The following is a 26,390-nucleotide window of genomic DNA, read 5'->3' on the forward strand; positions in this document are numbered from 1 at the left end:
GGACCTCCCTGGCAGTCCAGTGGTTAAGGCTCCACACTTCCAATGCAGGGGGCACGTGTTCAATCCCTGGTCGGAGAACTAAGATCCCACATGCCGCAGGGCACAGCCAAAAAATTTATATATATATAATTTACATTGTTGTGGGTACAATGGTAAAGAGCAGATCTCTAGAGTTTATCCATCTTACTTGACTGAAATTTTATGCCTATTAATTAGTAACTCCCCATTTCCCCCTTCACCCAACCCCTGGCAACCACTCTTTGAGTGTCTGATTTTGACTATTTCAGGTACCTTTTGTAAGTGGAATCACACAGTATTTGTCTTTCTGTGACTGACTTATTTTATTCTGCACAATGTCCTCCAGATGCATCCATGTTGTGGCACATTGCAAAATTCCCTTCTTTGTTAAAATTGAATAGTATTCTGCGCTTCCCTGGTGGCGCAGTGGTTGAGAGTCCGCCTGCCCTGGTCCGGGAAGATCCCACATGCCATGGAGCGGCTAGGCCCGTGAGCCATGGCCGCTGAGCCTGCGCATCTGCAGCCTGTGATCCGCAACAGGAGAGGCCACAACAGTGAGAAGCCCGCGTAAAGCAAAAAAAAAAAAAAAAAAAATTGAATAGTATTCTGTTATATATTTATACCACATTCTGTTTATTTGTTCATCCATCCATGGATATGTAGGTTGTTTCCACAACTTAGCTATTGTGAATGGTGCACAAAGGGAAAACTCATTTGCAATGAATAACTGAGGGGAATTTTCAGAGGGCCCCCTTTCCTAGGTTCAACTATAGCTGCTAAATACACACATTGCGAAAGGCAGGCCTAGCTTACAGGGTGTGTTGAATTGTTCTTTATTCAAAGCCAGATCCGAGATTGATATCAATCAAAGAAAAAAAAGATTTATAATTGTTGAGCTGCCCAAGCATGAATAAGCAAATGCTTCATGTTAAAACTGTGAGGTCAAGAGAGGTTCAGGATCAAGCAGAAAGGATAATTATATTTATATTTGGTTACATTAAAGCTTTAATATGGAGAGAATCCCAATGGTTGCTCTATAGAGTATTCCTGCCTATATTACATCAACTAAATGGATTTGCTATTAATACCAAAGACAATTCCTCATTTATAGAGAAGGAGCTACCATGCTAAAGCTCCTCCCTCCTGTCTAGAGCTGGGTATGTGTTTAGCAATGGGCTTATGTGTCTGTCATCCCCACCAAATTATTAAGACCAAACTAAAAATGTTGTAAGTGTGCCAAATCTGAAACAGACTCACCCCCCCCCAAAAAAAAAAAAAGTGACTAAAACTTCTACCACAAGCTATATCAATAGTATAAGATCACATCTACTTCCAATAGCCCTTCAATCTCTAAAACAGTAACTCAGAGTTAAAGATTTGTTCAACTTTTTACTATCTACCAACCAAATGATGCTTGGTTTTCACAAGTTCTACTGGAATAAAAGTATAATTCATGACAAGCATTTATAATACAAACATGTCAATAAAAGGAGATCTCCATTCACCACCAGAAGTTTCTCAAACTAGTAACAATCCATTGACTACACTGTGAGAACTACTAGCAGCTTGGGGTGCTTCAATCCTTGGTTCCTGGGTTCCTGTACCAGTCCTACTATTATCCTATACTCCCGAGTAAATCAAAATGATTTAAATTTCACAAGAACATTTATTGAAGAGCAGTTAAACAGTAGCCAAAAAAGTTGAAAAGAAAGTAAATTCAACCATAAGTGAGTAAATAAAGGACGGTACACCGATCACGTTGTATATTAGTCCAGCCACTACAAAGGATAATGTAAATGTAGCTATTACAGACATTCCCAATGTATTAGTTAAGACGTAAAAGTAAGCAAATTCCCTAAGATTATGCATATTATGGTACCATTCTGACAAAAACACAAGTATATGCACATAAATGTAAATAAGAATATATAAACGTGTTTGTAAGAATACTCATCAAAAAACTCACAGAAATAATCACTGGGTAACGTTTCACCTGCATTTTCTAATTTTTTCTACAGCAAAAGTTATTTTTGTTTAAAAAAAAATCACAACCTCTCTAGACCTTCATCCTATTCATTTTTTAATAAGAAGCTAAGACAGTTGTACCCAAACACCAATCTTACAACAATATCTAGGCATAGTGTGAGGTAATGTGAGGAATTTAAAGAAAATCCCTAGAAATAAAAAGTATAATATGGTAATACCTCCAAGGAGGATGAAGATGAGTTCCAGAAACACTCCGCATTCTCAGGAACTTTGTTACCAAAGGAGAAAGCGTCTTAGAGGGCAGGTCTGCATTTCAAAGATGCTACATGTTGGAAGGTCAATTCCTTCCTCACTTTCCAACTCCAACATACAAGATGCCCACCCACTTACTTTCTTACTGAAGACCCAATCAGTCACCTTACATCACCAGTTTCTTTGAAAGAACCTATTGCAAGAATTTGTTCAAAATGTTCATGACAAACGATGCTTCTCCATTTCATAGAATATGTTTATTTACTGCTTATATTTTTATTTTTTTAAATACATCTTTATTGGAGTATAATTGCTTCACAATGCTGGGTTAGTTTCTGTTGTACAACAAAGTGAATCAGCCATATGCATACATATATCCCCATATCTCCTCCCTCTTGAGCCTCCCTCCCACACTCCCTATCCCACCCCTCTAGGTGGTCGCAAAGCAAAGAGCTGATCTCCCTGTGCTATGCTGCTGCTTCTCACTAGCTACCTATTTTACATTTGGTGGTGTACATATGTCAATGCTACTCTCACTTTCCCCCAGCTTCCCCCTCTCCCCACACTGTGTCAAGTCCATTCTCTGTCTACGTCTTTATTCCTGCCCTGCCCCTAGGTTCATCAGTACCATTTCTATCTTTTTATAGATTCCATATATATGCGTTAGCATATGGTATTTGTTTTTCTCTTTCTGACTTACTTCACTCTGTATGACAGTCTCTAGGTCCATCCACCTCACTACAAATAAATCAGTTCATTACTTTTTATGGCTGAGTAATATTCCATTGTATACATGTGCCACATCTTCTTTATCCATTCATCTGTCGATGGACACTTAGGTTGCTTCCATGTCCTGGCTATTGTAAATAGAGCTGCAATGAACATTTTGGTACATGTCTCTTTTTGAATTATGGTTTTTCTCAGGGTATATGCCCAGTAGTGGGATTGCTGGGTCATATGGTAGATCTGTTTTTGGTTTTTTAAGGAACCTCCATACTGTTCTCCATAGTGGTTGTATCAATTTACATTCCCACCAAGAGTGCAGCATTCCACTACACCCTTTCCAGGATTTAGTGTTTCTAGATTTTTTGATAATGGCCATTCTGACCAGTGTGAGCTGATACCTCATTGTAGTTTTGATTTGCATTTCTCTAATAATTAGTGATGTTGAGCATCTTTTCATGTGCCTCTTGGCCATCTGTATGTCTTCTTTGGTGAAATGTCTATTTAGGTCTTCTGCCCATTTTTTGATTGGGTTGTTTGTTTGTTTTTTATATATTGAGCTCCATGAGCAGTTTGTATATTTTGGAGATTAATCCTTTGTCTGATGTTTCATTTGCAAGTATTTTCTCCCATTCTGAGGGTTGTCTTTTAGTCTTGCTTATGGTTTCCTTTGCTATGCAAAAGCTTTTAAGTTTAATTAGGGCCCATTTGTTTATTTTTGTTTTCATTACTCTAGGAGTCCTTAAACATTTTTAAACCTTCCTTATATCTGACTGTAATAGTATTAGACATAAGGCTATGTGTGTAATAAAACTATTTACTGAACACTGTGTGAGGCACTTCGCATGCTCTTATTCACCTTCACCTCAGCTCCATAAAGAGGGTGTACCATTAGTCCTCTCATAAAATAGGAGATGACTTACCCAAGGACATGGTCTCAAAAATTTTAAACCCAGGTCAGACTCCAAACCCAGGCAGGCTCCTTCCACTTATACTATACTACCTTTTAAGTTCTTATGCCTTATGAAGGACTGCAAATCACTCAGGTCCTTCTCAGCAGATCCTTCAACTAAGGACAAGATAGCATCTGCCCTGGGGTGTTCACTAAGGGCTTGATTGCTCTTTGCTTTTCCTTCTCAGGCCCAATGACCTTTCTTCTTTCATTTAATGAACTGAGTGCCTACTGTGTACAAGGCACTTAAAAGAAATACAAAAATGAGTACAGCACAGCCTCCATCCTCAAAAAACTCTTACAAACTGTTAGGGACTACAAGTAAACTACTAAACTACTATTAAAATTGGTCAACTACTATTGAATAAGATAGATACATCTATAAAGAAATACCATCAAACATCAGGAATTCCTGAAAAGCTCGATTTCAAGTAAAACGGGTTTTACTCATTAAAGGACCAAAACTTTTCTTAAAATTAAGCATCCTAAATAAAAATATTTCTATCTTCTTAAGCATAAACTCAGTATAACAATACAAAGAGCTAACACTGATGAAATGCACTGCTATGCTAAGTGTTTTACATACACTTAGTATTTAGTCTTTAGTATTTAGTCCCAACCCTGATGTTGGTACTATTCATAGACCCATTTTAAAAGGCTATAACAAAAAACAAAGATTATCTACCTAAAGCACACAGCTAGTAAGTAATGGAGCTGTGATTCAAATGCAGTAGTCTACCTCTTTATTCTGCCTTTTGATACAATGACTCAAGCACTTATTGACCACCTATTGCATAGAGCATTGTGTTGAGAAATGAGGATAGGGAACTGAACAAGATAGCTTCTTCATGACTTCACCTTCTGATTAAAAGACAGATAAACAAGAACAAAAATGAAATAATTACAGATTGTATAAAATGTTATAAAGGGAATAAGGTGGTGTGACAGGGTAACCGGGAAAGGCTTACTTCTGTTACGGCTCTTGTAGTTTTGTTCGGTTTGTTCCCAAAGACAAGCTGGCCAGATAGCCAGGCTGGGGACCAGAGGAGCAAGGAGAAGAGAAAAGACAGACCACTGCTAGTGAAAATGATCAGAGAAGTGGCACGAAGCCCTAGTTTCATCACAAATGTGGAAACTGGCTTAGGAAAAGTTAATGATTGATCAAGGTCTCAAGCTGGGACTGAAAGAATAGCTGTGATTTCTGAAGACAGGTGCCCTGACTACGGGGCTAGAATCCTGCAAGCAATGGTAACTCTATTTGTTATAGGTGGCGGTAAGCATAGTCAGACTGTGCTATGCTAGGGGAGAAATAACTTCTGTACAAAAGGTTTTCTTCCTTTGATTTGTGTGTGTGTGTGTGTGTGTGTGTGTGTGTGTGTGTGTGTGTGGGTGGGTGTGGGTGTTTATTTGCAAGGTGGGAAACTACAGCAGGGAAATGAACTAAGAGAAACGGGTGAGAAATTTTTAAAACTGACTAAAGGAGGTAGTAACAGAAATGAAGAAAGAGACAGCTTTGAGCACCATTCAGGATATATTTGACTACAGGTATAACAATGGGACTAGAAATATACCTGCAGAATCCAACATGAAATACCTACTGTACTGAATAAACCCTGCATGTTTTCACAAATGTGTTGGCATTTTTCCATAAACCCCAATGAGCCAATGTTCTTTCTATTGAATAAAACCATGCCTAAGAGAATATCACCCATCCCTGATGAATATGGCTTCATAGTATCTTTTTAAAATCCCAGCAGGTAAGTCTGTGTACATATTAATTCATTTAACATTACCAAATACCAACTAAATTTAAGCACAACATAAACCACATTAGTCTACTCATGCGGTACACAATTTCCAAAGATAAACTACTGTTTTTTTGTTTTAAGTCCAGGTCCCACACAGGCCTCAACAAATTATAGAATTTGAAAATTATTTTAAAGAAACAAAAGGACTCAGACCACTTTTAGCATGTTGAGTAGTCCCAATGCTATTTTTAAAATGAGCAACACTTCTCCATGTGCAACTTTTTCCAAATGATACTAACAAGGTCAAGGATCATATCCTATCTGAAAACAACACCTGTACAACATAGCTAGGATCTCTTACAACCGCTTATCTACAAGTGCTGGACCTTAAGGATTTTATTTATACGTTAATTTTACATACATCTTTATGTTTACACAGTTTATATTTGAAATATTTATATTATTGCTCTTATATATTTGTTTTCCTTCTATTCGTTTATATTTTTACATATAACAGTGCTACAGTGTACTGACGACCTTTAAAAAGAACCTCCTTAGGTTTTACCAAGATTTCACATTCATTGGATAATTTGGGCCTCAGAACAACCTTGTGAAATATGCAAGTAAAAGTATCATCTTCCCCTCTGCACAGAGGTGCTCAGCAAGATTAAGTAACTTGACTAATTCAAGATCTCACAGTCAACGGCAAGGCCAGGGCCCTGACCGTGTCTTCAGACTCTTTGTTCATGCTCTCCTCCTCGCGGGACACTACCGATTTAGTACCTGAATATTCACGTGCCTTTCTTCAACAAATCCGGACTGTAACTAAAAGCCGTACCAATGCCGCCGGGCCAATACTCCGGGCGTCTAAATGCAGCCGGAACACTAGTGCTCTTCAGTAAACATAAACACCAGCACACGTTGCAGTCCGGACCCCATTCAGTGCTGGCTTTGCTCCACCGCACAAAACTTGTATTTTAATACACTACGGCTTTAAAGCATAACTCTTAATGGAACTGTCTTTTTCACTCAGTGGTAAATTCAGTAAATCAGGAGTGACTCATACTGTTAACTTATGGTTTTGTAAATTAATAATTTTGGATGCCAAAGGAAAAGAATGAATTACACAGATCCCTCTCCATCCCCAACCCCAAAGTTGCCGAAGTGTCAATGCGCAGCAGTAAAACCTACGGACAGAGGTGGGTGGGGCTGGTATACCTCCTCTCTGCGACCCCCACCGTCCCAGGTAACTCACTCTTCAAAGGCCAGCGGGTCTCTTCCGACCCCCAATCCCGTAGGGACCAGAGTGACTACCCGGCCCCGCAGCCCCCAGCGACTAAGATCAGAGCCCTGCCGGGAGCTGCAGCTGTGACGACTCGCACAGCTGGGGCTGCCGCCTTCCCCCGGCGTCCCCACCTGTCCCGGGTAGCCCGCACACCTGGCAGCCCCAGCCCGGGCAGAGGATGCGCGGTGAGAACCGGCCCGTCAACGCGGGGCCCCAGCGCGGCCGAGCGACTCAGGGCAAGTCCGCTTCCGCCCCCAGCCCACATGGCCGCGGCCGCCCGCGCCAGTACCCAGCGTGCGCCCCGCGCGGCCAGGATCCGGTGGGGCCCCAGATCCCCCGGAGGAGAGAGGAGGCGGCGGCGCTTCAGACTGTGGGGAGGAGGAAGCGCGGCCGGCGCGACCGCGGGGGTAAGAGGAGGAGCATGTCCCGACCGGCGGCGAGGTCAGGCGGAGAGGGGAGGGGGGGCGGCGGCGGCGCCGCTGGGGAGCGGGAGTCTACCTGCGAGCAGAAGTACGAGCCCTGTATCCCCAGCTTGATGCAGGTGGGACACTGGAGCTTGGCCTCACTGCTGCAACCGTCCGTCTCGCACACACGCGTCTCCACGGCCGCCATGCTGGCTGGCTGATGGAGGAGCACCTCACCGAGGAAGAGGGGGAGGAGGGAAGGAGGAACTGCTGGGCAGAAGGAGGGCAGGGGTGGGGAGAGAGGCCGAGCCGGGGGAGGAGCTCGGCCCGCCAGGCCTGGGCGCGGGAGGAGGAAGAGCACCGGGCCTGCCCAGACCACGCTGCGCGCCCCGCCCCCGCCCCGCGCGCGCAGCTGGAGCCCCGCCCCGCGGCCTTAGCCCCGCCCCGGCCCGAGGCCCCAGCCTTTTCGCGGCCCGCGTGCACGTGGGGGCCGTAAGGGTACCTGGTAGGGCGTTCGGCCCCTCCGTGCTGTCCTGCTTGTAGCCGCGGCCAGCGCGACCTCCTGGCGCCCGGCGGAGAAGGCCCGGTGCGACCAACTGGGAGAGGCCCTCTCAGTTCCTAGAGAGAGCTCCCCAGTCGTCCCTTACTGACTGGATCCCAGGGTCTTGAACGTCTCCCGTACTCTCAGGCGGTTGGAAAGGGCGCTCCATTCCTCTGTGTTGGTCCACCCGGCAACTCCTTGGAAAAGGAAAGTAATTCCCTTTTTAAAGTTCTGTTTCTCGCGGATAGTGTCTGATCTGAGGCCTGAGGACCACCGCTCATTCACAAAACAAGGAGCCAGGGAACTGTCAATGGAGAGGTGGACTGGGACTTGAGTCTGGCTTCCCTTGTGCCGGATTTTTTTTCACACCACCGCCCCTCCATTCACAATGTACAGTGCTACTGATGGTAACACAACTACTAGGTAGTCAATACAAACCGTAGTTTTTTGTATTATCCCAGTTGATAGTTTAAGAGGTAAATAGGGGGAAATTGTGTTGATCATGAAATGTCAGAGTTGATAGGAGCTTTAGAGTTCATCTAATACAAACCTCTTGCCTAAATCTCTTCAACTGCATCCCAGATCTGCCATTTTCTAATTTGTGCTTGAATACCTCCTGTCACCAGGGAAGAGAGAGGAACTAGTATTTTTTTTTTCTGATAAATTTTTTAAATAATTTTTATTGAAGTTTAGTTGCTTTACAATGTTTTGTTCGTTTCACCTGTACCGTAAAATGAATCAGTTATATGTATACATATATCCACTCTTTTTTAGATTTCCTTCCCATTTAGGAAGTATTTATTGATCATCAACTTGTTAGCGCAAGTTCGTGTACCCAGCGCACAGTGAGGGCAAACACCAAAACGTGGGCGTTTGGAGCAGAGAAAGGTTTATTGCAGGGCCACAAAGGAGACAGGTGACTCATTGCTCTAAAAAAAAAACCCAAACTCCTTAAAGGGTTTCAGCAAAGCAATTTTTTAAAAGCCAGGTTGGGGGGCGGGGGTGGGGGAGGAGTTGCAAGGTATGTGATCAGCTCACGCACAATTCTCTGATTGGCTGAAGGTGCAGGCAACAGGGAGGTGTCACAGGGATTAACATTATCAGTCCTTAGGCTATGGGGAGGTCTGGGGCTATGTGCTCATGGTCATCAAGTAGTTAATACCTTCCTTTCAGTGGGGGGTTTTCACATCTGTAAAACAACTATGGAAATGTGCATGAAATGCTGTTATCTAGGTACTTCAGAGAGGAACTAAAGAAGAGAATATGAGAAAAGGCCTGTCCCAGGAAGGCCCCATAGGGTCCTGCTCCATTACAAACTAAGTGCTGTGAACTTTGTGTTATCTAATCCATATTTTTTAAAAACTTCCCATATTTGATAGATGAGAAAAGCTCTTTTTATTTTATTTTATTTTATTTTTTTTCTTGGCTGTGTTGGGTCTTCGTTGCTGTGCGCAGGCTTTCTCTAGTTGCGGTGAGCGGGCTTCTCATTGTCGTGGCTTCTCTTGTTGCAGAGCACGGGCTCTAGGCGTGTGGGCTTCAGTAGTTGTGGCACGTGGGCTCAGTAGTTGTAGCTCGCGGGCTCTAGAGTGCAGGCTCAGTACTTGTGACACACGGGCTTAGTTGCTCCGCGGCATGTGGGATCTTCCCAGACCAGGGCTCGAACCCGTGTCCCCTGCATTGGCAGGCGGATTCTTAATCAGTGCGCCACCAAGAAAGCCCTCTTATTTAATTTTTAATTGCTTTGTTTTGTTATATAAGCAATAAAATAAATAATGTAATAAAATCAAATAATAAATTTTAAAATTTATATACACATGAGCAAAAAAGAAATCAAGCACCAAATATATGTATATATGTATATGTATGTGTATATGATATGTGTATATGCACATATAGTACATATATATAGAATATTTTAAACGAAAACTGGACCGTACTATGCAGAGTATTTAGTTACCTGTTTTGTTCAAGTTGTGAACTTCCTTTATTGCCATCAGATATACTTTATTCCAGGGAATTCCCTGCTGGTCCAGTGCTTAGGACTCCACACTTCCACTGCAGGGGTCACGGTTTGATCCCTGGTTGGGGAACTAAGACCGCATATGCTGTGCAGTGCAACCAAAAAAAAAAATATATATATATATATGTACTTTTTGCACATAATTTTAATGTCTGCATAATATTCCATTGTATAATTTACTGAGCCAAATTAACTAATCATAGACATTTAGGTTATTTTTAATTGTTATGGATTATAAACAAGGCTTCTGTGAGTACGTTTTTAGTTCAAACTTTACATAAATCCTTACTTACTTAGGATATAGTCTTAAAAGTGGAATTGCTGCATCAAAGGATTGTCACTGTTGTTTATTCTTTTTTATATAGTTTGCCAAATTTTTCCTCAGAAAATGTGTAAAAATTTACACTCTGGTCAGAACTGCATTAGAGATCTTATTTCCTTAGACCTTACTAGTACTAGGTATTATCTATTTTTAATGTTTTTCATTTTGATAAATATGTAAATCTATTTGTTTTTAGATTATAGTAAGGCCGAACATTTTTCTATGATTATAGCACTTCCATTTCTTCTTTTATGTGTTTTGCTTTTGTTAAAATTTCTTTTTTGCAGAACAATACTAAACAAAGAGTCAACTTGGCCACGGTACCATCGCCTAAACACATCAGTGTTTCATCTGTCCTAGTTACCTTCAATCCTTACTCGCTTGCCTATTAAATGTTTACATATTTGCAGTCATTGATGGAATATTTTGCTCTGCATTTTCACATAGCACTATGCCATGGATTACTCTTAGATTTAGAGAAACAGTAAGTCCCATTCCTCTTCTACACAATAGCTCTTTATGTATTTGGTACTATCATGTCTTATGGTTTCTCAGTTCTTACAATATTCCCTTGTATTTTATAGTATGTTTATTTTATTTTATTTTACATCTTTATTGGAGTATAATTGCTTTACAATGGTGTGTTAGTTTCTGCTTTACAAAAAAGTGAATCAGTTATACATATACATATGTTCCCATATCTCTTCCCTCTTGCGTCTCCCTCCCTCCCACCATCCCTATCCCACCCCTCCAGGCGGTCACAAAGCACCGAGCTGATCTCCCTGTGCTATGCGGCTGCTTCCCACTAGCTATCTATCTTACATTTAGTAGTGTATATATGTCCATGCCTCTCTCGCGCTTTGTCACAGCTTACCCTTCCCCCTCCCCATATCCTCAAGTCCATTCTCTAGTAAGTCTGTGTCTTTATTCCTGTCTTACCCCTAGGTTCTTCATGACATTTTTTTTTCTTAAATTCCATATATATGTGTTAGCATACGGTATTTGTCTTTCTCTTTCTGACTTACTTCACTCTGTATGACAGACTCTAGGTCTATCCACCTCATTACAAATAGCTTAATTTCGTTTCTTTTTATGGCTGAGTAATATTCCATTGTATATATGTGCCACATCTTCTTTATCAATTCATCCGATGATGGACACTTAGATTGTTTCCATCTCTGGGCTATTGTAAATAGAGCTGCAATGAACACTGTGGTACATGACTCTTTCTGAATTATGGTTTTCTGAGGGTATATGCCCAGTGGTGGAATTGCTGGGTCATATGGTAGTTCTATTTGTAGATTTTTAAGCATCCTCCATACTGTTCTCCATAGTGGCTGTACCAATTCACATTCCCACCAGCAGTGCAAGAGTGTTCCCTTTTCTCCACACCCTCTCCAGCATTTATTGTTTTTAGATTTTTTGATGATGGCCATTCTGACTGGTGTGAGATGATATCTCAATGTAGCTTTGATTTGCATTTCTCTAATGATTAATGATGTTGAGCATTCTTTGATGTGTTTGTTGGCAGTCTGTATATCTTCTTTGGAGAAATGTCTATTTAGGTCTTCTGCCCATTTTTGGATTGGGTTGGTTTTTTTTTTTTGTTATTGAGCTGCATGAGCTGCTTGTAAATTTTGGAGATTAATCCTTTGTCAGTTGCTTCATTTGCAAATATTTTCTCCCATTCTGAGGGTTGTCTTTCGGTATTGTTTATGGTTTCCTTTGCTATGCAAAAGCTTTGAAGTTTCATTAGGTCCCATTTGTTTATTTTTGTTTCTTTTTCCATTTCTCTAGGAGGTGGGTCAAAAAGGATCTTGCTGTCATTTATGTCATAGAATGTTCTGCCTATGTTTTCCTCTAAGAGTTTGATAGTTTCTGGCTTTACATTTAGGTCTTTAATCCATTTTGAGCTTATTTTTGTGTATGGTGTTAGGGAGGGATCTAATCTTATACTTTTACATGTAGCTGTCCAGTTTTCCCAGCACCACTTATTGAAGAGGCTGTCATTTCTCCACTTTACATTCTTGTTTCCTTTATCAAAGATAAGGTGACCATATGTGCGTGGGTTTATCTCTGGGCTTTCTATCCTGTTCCATTGATCTATATTTCTGTTTTTGTGCCAGTACCATATTCTCTTGATTACTGTAGCTTTGTAGTATAGTCTGAAGTCAGGGAGCCTGATTCCTTCACCTCCGTTTTTCGTTCTCAAGATTGCTTTGGCTAATCGGGGTCTTTTGTGTTTCCATACAAATTGTGAAATTTTTTGTTCTAGTTCTGTGAAAAATGCCAGTGGTAGTTTGATAGGGATTGCATTCAACCTGTAGATTGCTTTGGGTAGTAGAGTCATTTTCACAATGTTGATTCTTCCAATCCAAGAACATGGTATATCTCTCCATCTATTTGTATCATCTTTAATTTCTTTCATCAGTGTCTTATAATTTTCTGCATACAGGTCTTTTGTCTCCTTAGGTAGGTTTATTCCTAGATATTTTATTCTTTTTGTTGCAATGGTAAATGGGAGTGTTTTCTTGATTTCACTTTCAGATTTTTCATCATTAGTGTATAGAAATGCCAGAGATTTCTATGCATTAATTTTGTATCCTGCTACTTTACCAAATTCATTGATTAGCTCTAGTAGTTTTCTGGTAGCATCTTCAGGATTCTCTATGTAGAGTATCATGTCATTTGCAAACAGTGACAGCTTTGCTTCTTCTTTTCTGATTTAGATTCCTTTTATTTCTTTTTCTTCTCTGATTGCTGGGGCTAAAACATCCAAAACTATATTGAATAAGAGTGGTGAGAGTGGGCAACCTTGTCTTGTTCCTGATCTTAGTGGAAATGCTTTCAGTTTTTCACCATTGAGGATGATGTTAGCTGTGGGTTTGTCATATATGGCCTTTATTATGTTGAGGAAAGTTCCCTCTATGCCTACTTTCTGCAGGATTTTTATCATAAATGGGTGTTGAATTTTGTTGAAAGCTTTCTTTGCATCTATTGAGATGATCATACGGTTTTTCTCCTTCAATTTGTTAATATGGTTTATCACATTGATTGATTTGCATATATTGAAGAATCCTTGCGTTCCTGGAATAAACCCCACTTGATCATGGAGTATGATCCTTTTAATGTGCTGTTGGCTTCTGTTTGCTAGTATTTTGTTGAGGATTTTTGCATCTATGTTCATCATTGATATTGGCTTGTAGTTTTCTTTCTTTGTGACATCCTTGTCTGGTTTTGGTATCAAGGTGATGGTGGCCTCATAGAATGAGTTTGGGAGCGTTCCTCCCTCTGATATATTTTGGAAGAGTTTGAGAAGGATAGGTCTTAGCTCTTCTCTAAATATTTGATAGAATCCACCCGTGAAGCCATCTAATCCTGGGCTTTTGTTTGTTGGAAGATTTTTAATCACAGTTTCAATTTCAGTGCTTGTGATTGCTCTGTTCATATTTTCTATTTCTTCCTGATTCAGTCTTGGCAGGTTGTGCATTTCTAAGAATTTGTCCATTTCTTCCAGGTTGTCCATTTTATTGGCATAGAGTTGCTTGTAGTAATCTCTCATGATCTTTTTTATTTCTGCAGTGTCAGTTGTTACTTCTCCTTTTTCATTTCTAATTCTATTGATTTGAGTCTTCTCCCTTTTTTTCTTGATGAGTCTGGCTAATGGTTTATCAATTTTGTATATCTTCTCAAAGAACCAGCTTTTAGTTTAATTGGTCTTTGCTATCGTTTCCTTCATTTCTTTTTCATTTATTTCTGATCTGATTTTTATAATATCTTTCCTTCTGCTAACTTTGGGGTTTTTTTGTTCTTCTTTCTCTAATTGCTTTAGGTGCAAGGTTAGGTTGTTTCTTCGAGATGTTTCCCGTTTCTTAAGGTAGGATTGTATTGCTATAAACTTCCCTCTTAGAACTGCGTTTGCTGCATCCCATAGGTTTTGGGTCGTCATGTCTCCATTGTCATTTGTTTCTAGGTATTTTTGATTTCCTCTTTGATTTCTTCAGTGACCACTTCGTTATTAAGTAGTGTATTGTTTAGCCTCCATGTGTTTGTATTTTTTACAGATTTTTCCTGTAATTGATATCTAGTCTCATAGCGTTGCGGTCGGAAAAGATACTTGATGCGATTTCAATTTTCTTAAATTTACCAAGGCTTGATTTGTGACCCAAGATATGATCTATCCTGGAGAATGTTCCATTAGCACTTGAGAAAAATGTGTATTCTGTTGTTTTTGGATGCAATGTCCTGTAAATATCAATTAAGTCCATCTTGTTTAATGTATCCTTTAAAGCTTGTGTTTCCTTATTTATTTTCATTTTGGATGATCTGTCCATTGGTGAAAGTGGGGTGTTACAATCCCCTACTATGAATGTGTTACTGTCGATTTCCCCTTTTATGGCTGTTAGTATTTGCCTTATGTATTAAGGTGCTTCTATGTTGGGTGCATAGATATTTACAATTGTTATATCTTCTTCTTGGATTGATCCCTTGATCATTATGTAGTGTCCTTCTTTGTCTCTTCTAATAGTCTTTATTTTAAAGTCGATTTTCGCTGATATGAGAATTGCTACTCCAGCTTTCTTTTGATTTCCATTTGCATCGAATATCTTTTTCCATTCCCTTACTTTCAGTCTGTATGTGTCTCTAGGTCTGAAGTGGGTCTCTTGTAGACAGCATATATATGGGTCTTGTTTGTGTATCCATTCAGCCAATCTGTGTCTTTTGGTGGGAACATTTAGTCCATTTACATTTAAGGTACTTATCGATATGTATGTTCCTATTCCCATTTTCTTAATTGTTTTGGGTTCGTTATTGAAGGCCTTTTCCTTCTCTTGTATTTCTTGCCTAGGGTAGTTCCTTTAGCAGTTGTTGTAGAGCTGGTTTGGTGGTGCTGAACTCTCTCAGCTTTTGCTTGTCTGGAAAGGTTTTAATTTCTCCATCAAATCTGAATGAGCTCCTTGCTGGGTAGAGTAATCTTGGTTGCAGGTTTTTCTCCTTCATCACGTTAAATATGTCCTGCCAGTCCCTTCTGGCTTGCACAGTTTCTGCTGAAAGATCAGCTGTTAACCTTATGGGGATTCCCTTTTGTGTTATTTGTTGTCTTTCCCTTACTGCTTTTAATATGTTTTCTTTGTATTTAATTTTTGACAGTTTGATTAATATGTGTCTTGGCGTATTTCTCCTTGGATTTATCCTGTATGGGACTCTCTGTGCTTCCTGGACTTGATTAACTATTTCATTTCCCATATTAGGGAAGTTTTCAACTATAATCTCTTCAAATATTTTCTCAGTCCCTTTCTTTTTCTCTTCTTCTTCTGCAACCCCTATAATTGAATGTTGGTGTGTTTAATGTTGTCCCAGAGGTCTCTGAGACTGTCCTCAGTTCTTTTCATTGTTTTTTCTTTATTCTGCTCTGCAGTAGTTATTTCCACTATTTTATCTTCCAGGTCACTTATCCATTCTTCTGCCTCAGTTATTCTGCTATTGATCACATCTAGAGTATTTTTAATTTCGTTTATTGTGTTGTTCATTGTTGTTTGTTTCATCTTCATTCTTCTAGGTCCTTGTTAAATGTTTCTTGCATTTTGTCTATTCTATTTCCAAGATTTTGGATCATCTTTACTATCATTATTCTGAATTCTTTTTCAGGTAGACTGCCTATTTCCTCTTCATTTGTTAGGTCTGGTGGGTTTTTATCTTGCTCCTTCATCTGCTGTGTTTTTCTGTTTTGTCATTTTGCTTATCTTACTGTGTTTGGGGTCTCCTTTTCGCAGGCTGCAGGTTCATAGTTCCCGCTGTTTTTGGTGTCTGTCCCCAGTGGCTAAGGTTGATTCAGTGGGTTGTGTAGGCTTCCTGGTGGGGGGGACTAGTGGCTGTGTTCTGGTGGATGAGGCTTGATCTTGTCTTTCTGGTGGGCAGGTCCACATCTGGTCTTGTGTTTTCAGGTGTCTGTGGACTTATTATGATTTTAGGCAGCCTCTCTGCTAATGGGTGAGGTTGTGTTCCTGTCTTGCTAGTTGTTTGGCATACGGTGTCCAGCACTGTAGCTTGCTGGTCGTTGAGTGAAGCTGGGTGCTGGTGTTGAGATGGAGATCTCTGGGAGATTTTCACCATTTGATATTATGTGCAGCTGGGAGGTCTCTTGTGGACCAGTGTCCTGAAGTTGGCTCTCCCACCTCAGAGGCACAGCACTGACTCCTGGCCACAGCACCAAGAGCCTTTCATCCACATGGCTCAGAATAAAAGGGAGAAAAAGTAGAGAGAAAGAATTAGTAGAAGTAGGAAGAAAGAAAGAAAGGAGGGAGGGAGGGAGGAAGGAAGGAAGGAAGGAAAACATGAAAGAAAGAAAGAAGATAAAGTAAAATAAAGTATGATAAAATATAATAAAGTTATTAAAATAAAAAATAATTATTAAGAAAAATATTTTTTTAAAAAACGGACGGATAGAACCCTACGTCAAATGGTGGAAGCAAAGCTATACAGACAAAATCTCACACAGAAGCATACACATACACACTCACCAAAAGAGGAAAAGGGGAAAAAATCATAAATCTTGCTCTCAAAGTCCACCTCCTCAATTTAGGATGATTTGTTGTCTATTCATGTATTCCACAGATGCAGGGTACATCAAGTTGATTGTGGAGCTTTAATCCGCTGCTTCTGAGGCTGCTGGGAGAGATTTCCCTTTCTCTTCTTTGTTCTCACAGCTCCCAGGGGCTCAGCTTTGGCTTTGGCCCCACCTCTGTGTGTAAGTCACCGGAGGGCGTCTGTTTTTCGCTCAGACAGGACGGGGTTAAAGGAGCCGCTGATTCGGGGGCTCTGGCTCACTCAGGCCGGGGGGAGGGAGGGGCACCGAGGGCGGGGTGAGCCTGCGGCGGCAGAGGCCGGCGTGACGTTGCAGTGGCCTGAGCCGCACCATGCGTTCTCCCGGGGAAGTTTTCCCTGGATGCCGGGGCCCTGGCAGTGGCGGGCTGCACAGGCTCCCCGGAAGCAGGGTGTGGAGAGTGACCTGTGCTCGCACACAGGCTTCTTGGTGGTGGCAGCAGCAGCCTTAGCTTCTCTTGCCCGTCTCTGGGGTCCGCGCTTTTAGCCACGGCTCGCGCCCGTCTCTGGAGCTCCTTTAAGCAGCGCTCTTAATCCCCTCTCCTCGCGCACCAGGAAACAAAGAGGGAAGAAAAAGTCTCTTTGCTCTTCGGCAGGTCCAGACTTTTCCCCGGACTCCCTCTCGGCTAGCCGTGGTGCACTAACCCCTTCAGGCTGTGTTCACGCTGCCAACTCCAATCCTCTCCCTGCGCTCCGATGGAAGCCCGAGCCTCAGCTCCCAGGGCGGGTGAGCAGACAAGCCTCTCGGCTGGTGAGTGCCGGTCGGCCCTGATCCTCTGTGCGGGAATCTCTCCGCTTTGCCCTCCGCACCCCTGTTGCTGCGCTCTCCTCCGCGGCTCCGAAGCTTTCCCCCTCCGCCACCTGCAGTCTCCGCCCACAAAGGAGCTTCCTAGTGTGTGGAAACCTTTCCTCCTTCACAGCTCCCTCCCACTGATGCAGGTCCCATCCCTATTCTTTTGTCTGTTTTTTCTTTTTTCTTTTGCCCTACCCAGGTACGTGGGGAGTTTCTTGCCTTTTGGGAGGTCTGAGGTCTTCTGCCAGCATTCAGTAGGTGTTCTGTAGGAGTTGTTCCACGTGTAGATGTATTCCTGGTGTATCTGCTAGGGTTGGAGGGTCTCCTGCAGAGGCGGGGCATGGCTGTGCTCATCATGGGAACAAGGATACTGACAGCAGAAATTCTGGGAAGTACTCCTTGATGTAAGCGCTCCCAGAGTCGGCCATTAGCCCCACCAAAAGGCCTCTATAGTATGTTTAGATCCCTTGTAATCTTTGTCCATCTACTCTGGAGAAATTCCAGTTTGTTGACCTCTGTTGGGTTGTGTCCAGGACTGAGCTAATCAAATAGAGAAACAGGAATTTCTGAAAATTCTAGTTCAAAAGACCCTCAGGGTTTTTCGCAGGGAGACTAGAAACTCTCCTGCTCTTGCTGGCCACCTCCTCTGGAGGCTGCTGCTTCCTTGCATCTTTAGGAAAGCAGTGCTTGGGGCAGTTAAGAGCCCAGATGTTGTATTAAGATAGGCAAACCTGGGTTGAAACCTCTACCTACATACCCCCTCCCTTAGTCATGTTTCCATGGGCCACTTGTTTAACCTCACTTTCCATATCAGAAAAATACAGATTAGAGTACCTACCTCATAGAGTTTTGTCATAATTAATTTGGAAACACTTTGTGAAGTGCTTAAGAGACCAATAAGTTATAATTATTATCAATACTAGTTAGCCTTGCCATCAGCTCCTCTTTCTTTGGTCCCCTTCACCCCCACAAGGCAAGCCATTGAGTGATATAAACTTCTTAAGACCACCTTTATGGCTGGTTTTGGTTTTGGGGTTTGTTTGTTTTTTTTTTGAGTTTTTTTTTTGGCTGTGTTGAGTCTCTTTGCTGCGTGCGGGCTTTCTCTAGTTGCGGTGAGCAGGGGCTATTCTTTGTTGTGGTGCGCAGGCTTCTCAATGCGATGGCTTCTCTTGTTGCGGAGCATGGGCTCTAGGCACACGGCTTCAGTAGTTGTGTCACATGTGCTCAGTAATTGTGGCTTGTGGGCTCTACAGCACAGCCTCAGTAGTTGCAGCACACGGGCTTAGTTGCTCCACGGCATGTGGAATCTTCCCAGACCAGGGCTCGAACCCATTGTCACCCTGCATTGGCAGGTGGATTCTTCACCACTGCGCCACCAGGGAAGTCCCTGGCTGTCCTTCAGATAAGCAATTTTATGCTTTTGTTTAAGCATGAAAAAGTGATAAACATAGATTTTTATAAAATTATGTCAGACATAGTCCTGTTGTATTCTTCTCTTCCTTCTTCTTCTGAGATTTTTAAGTCAAAATCCCCATTGGACATCGGTTTCTGTTTTAATTACCTTGGGCAAAGTTCAGCAAACCCACTTACAGGCAGAAGAATGGACTTCAGAGTCTCAGATGAGAATTTGGCATTTCTGAGAGTCCTTTGGCCCTGGAGGCACTTGTTTCCCTGGACTTTTGCACAGAGAAAAGCATTTTTCAGGTAGTATCTAAGCACATGCCCAAAGCCATCTGCCCAGCTTGCTATTCTGTTTCAAGTGTCCACAGACAGTTCACATTCAACATGGTCAAAAATAAACAATTGTCCTCTATTTGGCACTTCTGTCACCCCCTTTAAATCTGCTTTTTCTCCTGAATTTCCTATTTTGTTTAGTGACATCCTTTCTACTGTTATCTCCCAAGTTAAAAATTAGGCTCTCTCAGGAGTTCCCTGGTGGTCTAGTGGTTAGGATTTGGTACTTTCACTGCCATGGCCTGGGTTCAATCCCTGGTCGGGGAACTGAGATCCTGCAAGCCATGCAGTGTGGCCGAAAAAAAAAAATTAGGCTCTCTCTTCTTCCGTATGCCCCTACATCAAATTATTTACTCAATCCTATAGGTTTTATCTTCTAAGTATTTGTTTTATGTGTTCTCTCTATACTTTGGCTTTAGTTTTAGTTGAGGCCGTTTTAAGCCTAAGCTTTACAGTAGCCTCTTAACTACCCCTAATTCCATTGAATCTGATCCCTGCCATCAAACTGATTGTTCTAAGAGACAAATCTGATCATGCCTTTCCCCTGCTTAACATCTTTCACTAATATGGGGCCTATGGAGCTGGAGCCAGGGTCAGAGAGGTGACCAGAGCTTGCAGAATTGGGGCCAATGAAACAGCGCTAAGGGGATCTCTGGGACCACCAAGGCCAAAGCTAAGGAGATAATCAAGGATCAGAGGCTTGGTACATAAAGGGGAAATGAGAAAATAAGTAATTAAATTAAAGATACTGAGATTCAAATTTTTCACTGTCTAAGGAGGGAGTTTAAAATATGGAAAGGCTGAAGGCTAGAATGAATCATGTAGTGTTGTATCGGAATTAGAAGTATCAGCGTGAACTCAAATTTTGATACATAGATAATATAGACATGTGTGTGTGTGTGTGTGTAAGTAATGCTTTACCCACTGAGAGGGCCTAATGGCAATGAGCACATCTGATTTCCAGATCTTGGTTTCTAAATACCATTCTCCACTAAAAGGAATCAGAGCTCCTGGAGAACTGGCTCATTCCAGGAGCAGGGTAAGTACAAGATAAGTCTGTAAAGTCTCATTGTACCAGAACATAAACTAAAGCTCAGAAATGATGGAGACCCCTGCAACTAAGACCCGATGCAGCCAAAAATATAAATAAACAAATAAATATTTTTTAATAAATAAATGATGGAAAGTATAAAAAGGACATAGTAGCCAATTTGAAGGAGCTCCCACTGGCCAAACTGGAGACAATCTGAGCATCAGAATAAATAATGATAGTATCAGGTTATAACCCATTTAAAAAATGGTCATCCATGAGCCCATACTGATAAAAACACATAAATAAACACACAAATGAGGGGCAAAAGTAAGCACTTCTTTATAATAGAATGTCGGATAATAAGTGTGGAAGAAATGAAGTCATTAGAAAATCACTGTTCGGCAACCATTATAGTAATACTTTTTTAGGCAGGAGCCATCAATGGGTGCTAAAACAATTGGGGGAGAATTTGTTAAGAAACAGGATATTTACATAGCCTCAGTGTAACTCCCTACAAAATATTTATCATTTAAGAAGGCAAAATGGTAACTTCACAGCTGAGAAACATTGCAGGTGCTTTCTTAACTATGTTATCAAAGTTAAAATCACCAGGAAGAGGACAAATCAACTTTGTGCACCTCCTAATATGAAACACTGAGAACATGGTATATCTTTTGTGGTGTTCTTGCCAAAAATGCATAATTGATTCTAATCATGAGGAAACATAAGACAAATCCAAACAGAAGACAATCAACAGTATAATTGACCTGTACTCTTCAAAATGCCAATGACCCAACAGGGAAAGATTTGAGGAACTATTCCAAATCAAAAGAGACTGAAGAGACATAACAATTAAATGTAACACTTGAAACTGGGTTGGATCTTGGACCAAAAGAAAAAAAATGTTTTTGCTGTAAAGGAAATGGGTTATGTTTGATCCCTATTTGATCTCTTGGTGAAATTATAATTCTGTTTCTTCAAGATCCAGCTCAGATATCACTTTACCCATTAAATTTTTGCTGACCTCCATAGCTCTAGTTAATCAGTGGCTTCCACTGTGCTACCTCTAAACCAGGTACATGGTGCTATTGTCGCCATTAAGGATAATTTTAAGTAACATTTATTAAGAACTTACTATATGCTAAGCATATGATCATATGCTTATAAGTAAGTATAGATACTAATGGGTTTACTTTTAATTCACATAAGGACCCTATGAGGAAGGTACTAGTACTAATCCCATTTTTATCTCTCTAGCCCAAGTTCACATAACCAGTAGGTGGCTGAGCCTGGACTTGAGTTCAAGTCTGTCTGACTACAAAGCCCATGCTCTTAACCACTGTACTCGTTACCTTTAATCTTTCACCTGTCTCTCCTACTAGACTGTAACTTTCTGTGACAAGAGGGTTATAGCTTATTTTTTTCTCTATTCCCAACCGTTAACCCTATCACAATTCTTGACATATAAGTGCTCAGTAAATGTTTTTCCTTCTTAAGTTTTTTGCAAATATGAATTATGTCAAATGTTCAAAAAAGAAGAAGGATATATGTACATGTTGATTGAAAGAGAGATAGAGTTGGGGGTGATGGGGAGAATACCTGTTCTGTCAGAATGCAGAAAGAAGCAGAAGACACTCTCAAGCTGGGTAATTTGAGAAGAGTGAAGAATTTAATAAAGGAACTAGGGACTTCCCTGGTGGTCCACTGGTTAAGACTCCGAGCTTCCACTGCAGGAGATGCAGGTTCAGTCCCTGGTCAGGGAAGTTTCACAAGCCACAGGCGCTGCCCAAAAAAGAGACAGACTCTATACTAAGGCATGGACAGTGTCTTGGAAAACCAAAAGAAATACTACAATAACTGAGAGTTAACAATGAGGCAATATTTACATTTCTTGGTCTGAAGGAATAAAGGGAATGGACAGTAAGTTGCAACTGCCCTCGAAAATCAAAGCCACAAGTTTCCGTATTCAGATCCAGTGGAAAATGGATCAACTATATTTCCTCTTTCTGTAGTAGCATTTTCACTGATGGATGCTAAAGAATGCTTTGTGCCTGCTGAAGAAATATTTCTAGCCAAAATTGAGAAGTTTATTAGCGTTCAGCAAAATAGTTTTTTGGTTCTGTCTGCTACCCTACATGGGGCCCGAGGAATGGAAACTGATGTTCAGGATTCAGCAGAGACTCCTGGATAGTACCTTATTGGATACTTCCAGTACACTACACAGTAAATGCAAATAAATGCAAAACCCGGAGTCAGCTGAGAGGAGAGGGCCTCCTAGCAGGAGCTGTGACTTTTGGTTAAGAGGCCTAACCAACCCAAAGCCACCCCAAAATCAGGAATCTGGGACCTCATTCTCTTCCTCCCTTTCAATCCTCTAAAAGCGACAAGGATAAGGAGCCCATTGATCTACAGTGAAACATACAAGTCAGCCTCAAAGGGCAGAGGACCAGATTGAGATGGGTGGAAAATGGATGCAGAGGGGCAAATGGAAAATCACCCGGAATAATGTTGTACCTACCACCTCTCTTAAGAAATGGAATACGGCCAATACGGTTGAAGTCCTCAGTGTACCCCTCCCCAGTCACATCCCTCTGCTTCCTCTCCTCCAGTGCTGCCATAAAGATTCTTAGACTTCTGCATAATATGTTATTTTTAAAATAAAATTAAATAAAAGAATTTTCTGAAAAGGACTAACACCTTCCTTGCTCTGTCATATTTTTATACTTGAGAAGCGTCATGGTATTATCAATGGGCTGGGAGTCAGAAAACTCTGATCCATGTGTCTAGTTCCAAACTCTTTGTCTTGTGCAAAGCAATTAAAATCTTTCAGCTTTTGTTTCCTCATCTGTAGAACATTGTTATGAAAATCAAATGAATTGGTACCTATGAAATCATTTTGTAAACTGGAAAGCACCAATGAAAGTAAACGATCGCCGTTTATGTCTGCCCCCCTTCTATATATAACATATCCTGTAAGAGCAAGAACCTTGTCTCTCTTGTTTGTTTGCTGTTGTGTCCCTAGTACCCAGAATGGGGGCTGGCACAGTATAGGCATTGCATTAGTATTAATCAGGGAATGCTAACTGCTGTAACAGACAATCCCAAAACACTCAGTGGCTTAAGAAAATCAGCATCAGTTGTAGGTCAGTCAGGGAAACCTTGCTCTCTCAGTCAATCAGAGATTCCGGATCAATCACTTATCTCTACCACATCCTAGGTCCTTGAAATCCTTACCCAAGGATAGGCTGGCACAGGAGCTTTCCTGTGCATGAGATTTAACAGGCCACTGCTGGGAGTGGTGTAGTTCACTTTAGCTCATCCCATTGGCCAGAAGTCAGTCACTGGCCACATACAAGGGATGCTAAAAAACATAGTTTACCTGTAGCTTCAAAATAAGAGAAAATGAGTTTGATCAGCATCTAGCCAGTCATTGCTATGGCTTTCACTAAATATCTGTAGAATAAATACATGAAAAATTAATGAAATATATACAAATGAATGTAGCCTAAGATCCACTTTTGTTTTTTAGCTTCTCAGTAATGGCTTAATTTTTTTAAATGAAATATAGTTGATTAACAATGTTGTGTTAGTTCAGGTATACAGCAAAGTGATTCATATATATGTGTGTGTGTGTGTGTGTGTGTATATATATGTATATATATATATACATATATATATACATATATATACACACACACACACACACACACACACATATATATACACATATATATATTCTTTTTCAGATTCTTTTCCATTATAGGTTATTACAAGGTATTGAATATAGTTCCCTGTGCTATACAGTAGGTCCTTGTTTTTTATCTATTTTATGTATAATAGTGTATATCTGTTAATCCCAAACTCCTAATTTATCCCTCCCCCAACCCCTTTCCCCTTTGGTAACCATAAATTTGTTTTCTATGTCTGTGAGTCTGTTTCTGTTTTGGAAATAAGTTCACTTGTATCATTTTTTTAGATTCCACATATGTGATATCATATGTTTCTCTGTCTGACTTACTTCACCTAGGATGATAATCTCTAGGTCCATCCATGTTGCAGCAGATGGCATTATTTCATTCTTTTATGGTTGAGTAGTATTCCATTGTATATATCTTCTTTATCCATTCACCTATCTGTGGACGTTTAGTTTGCTTCTGTGTCTTGGCTATTGTAAATAGTGCTGCTATTGAACATTGGGGTGCATGTATCTTTTCAAATTAGAGTTTTCATCATTTTCGGATCTATGCCCAGAAGTGGGATTGCTGGATCATATGGTAGTTCTATATTTAGTTTTTTAAGAAACCTCCATACTGTTCTCCATAGTGGCTGCACCAATTTACATCCCCACCAACAATGTAGGAGGGTTCCCTTTTCTCCACACCCTCTCCAGCATTTGTTATTTGTAGACTTTTTATGATGGCCATTCTGACAGGCGTGAGGTGAAATGTCATTGTAGTTTTGATTTGCATTTCCCTGATGATTAGAGATGTTGAGCATCTTTTCATGTGCCCATTGCCCATCTCAATTTCCTCTTTGGAAAAGTATCTATTTGGGTCTGCTGTCCATTTTTTGATTGGGTTGTTTGGTTTTGTTTGTTTGTTTGTTTTAATACTGAGCTCTATGAACTGTTTGTATATTTTGGAAATTACACCCTTGTTGGTCGCATTGTTGGCAAATAATTTCTCCCAGTCCCTAAGTTGTCTTTGTTTTGTTTATGGTTTCCTTTGCTGTGCAAAAGCTTTGAAGTTTAGTTAGGTCCCATTTGTTTATTTTTGCTTTTACTTCCATTATTCTAGGAGATGGATCTAAAAAAATATTGCTTCTATTTATATCAAAGAGTGTTCTGCCTATGTTTTCATCTAGGTTTTATAGTATACAGTCTTACATTTAGGTCTTTAATCCATTTTGAGTTTATTTTTCTATATAGTGTTAGAATATGTTCTAATTTCATTCCTTTACATGTAGCTGCCCAGTTTTCCCGACACCACCTTTTTTTTTTTTTTGCCACACAGCATGCAGGATCTTAGTTCCCTGACCAGAGATCAAACCTGTGCCCCATGCAGTGGAAGCACAGATTCTTAACCACTAGACCACTAGGGCAGTCACCAGCACCACTTATTGAAGAGACTGTCTTTTCTCCACTGTGTATTCTTGCCTTCTTTGTTGTAGATTGACCATAAGTGTGTGGGTTTTTTTCTGGGATTTGATCTATGTGTTCATAGATCTGTCCCATTGATCTATGTGTCTGTTTTTGTGTCAGTACCATGCTGTTTTGATTACTGTAGCTTTTCTAGTTAATTTTTCTAATGCATAGTATGATAAAATTTTTTTTTTAGTTATAGGCAGAGCCAGTGCTTGACCTATAGATATTGTAAAAATTGCCTGGCCTATTTTGAGGAGACAGCTTGACCTTTATTAAAATGCTTTAATTTTAACATGTACACATTTTATTTCTACTAGAAAGTGGTTTCTACAATTAATATTAACATTGTACACACTTGTGTGTGTTTTTATGTGTATATGTACACAGAGTAGCAAAATAACAGAAAGACGAGGTTACACAAATTCACATTTCAGCCAGGAACGACATAAAACATATCCCTGTGTGCTTCTATACAATATGTATGTGTTCATCAGATGATATTGTAAATTATATCTCCAATAATGATTTTTACTCATGAAATGAAATAGAATTAGCATTTTTTGCTAAAAACCTCTCTAAAAGTCAGTATATTCCTTACTGTGTTGCTGTAGACAGCTTTTCTGCAATATTCTTTTTCAGTTTATAAAGAACCAGATTATAACAGGCTGTTTACAATTCTAAGCAATGACATCTTTTCCTTCTTATTAAATTATAAAGCACCCAATGCATTTTAATAGATGCTTCGATTAAATTATGAGTATGAATAACAAAATTTCTGTTGGTCCTGATTTGCAACCAGTCAGGATGGGGGAAAAATTCCCACACCTACCTTG

At 40.5% G+C, this 26,390-nt stretch overlaps 2 protein-coding genes across 4 annotated transcripts in view; one reads left to right on the forward strand and one right to left on the reverse strand.

The window, feature by feature from the left end:
• METAP1 (methionyl aminopeptidase 1) overlaps window positions 1-7,930 on the reverse strand; it is a 71,114-nt gene extending 63,184 nt beyond the window's left edge. Inside the window, exon 1 of one of the 2 annotated variants that reach the window (XM_060299766.2) lies at window positions 7,871-7,930. Coding sequence is in view for 1 of the 2 variants with exons in the window: in XM_030865623.2 (XP_030721483.1) it covers window positions 7,463-7,576 (114 nt within the window). In the remaining variant the exon portion in view is untranslated. Of the gene's footprint in view, window positions 1-7,462; window positions 7,748-7,870 lie in introns of those variants that run through there. The other variant, XM_030865623.2, reaches the window with a different exon arrangement.
• EIF4E (eukaryotic translation initiation factor 4E) overlaps window positions 7,133-26,390 on the forward strand; it is a 118,965-nt gene continuing 99,707 nt past the window's right edge. Inside the window, exon 1 of one of the 2 annotated variants that reach the window (XM_030865628.2) lies at window positions 7,133-7,371. In XM_030865628.2, coding sequence (XP_030721488.2) covers window positions 7,143-7,371 — 229 coding nt within the window. In that variant the 5' untranslated portion in view covers window positions 7,133-7,142. Of the gene's footprint in view, window positions 7,372-17,535; window positions 17,606-26,390 lie in introns of those variants that run through there. The other variant, XM_060299767.1, reaches the window with a different exon arrangement.

Source organism: Globicephala melas, chromosome 5, assembly GCF_963455315.2.
Source record: "Globicephala melas chromosome 5, mGloMel1.2, whole genome shotgun sequence".
NCBI lineage: Eukaryota > Metazoa > Chordata > Mammalia > Artiodactyla > Delphinidae > Globicephala > Globicephala melas.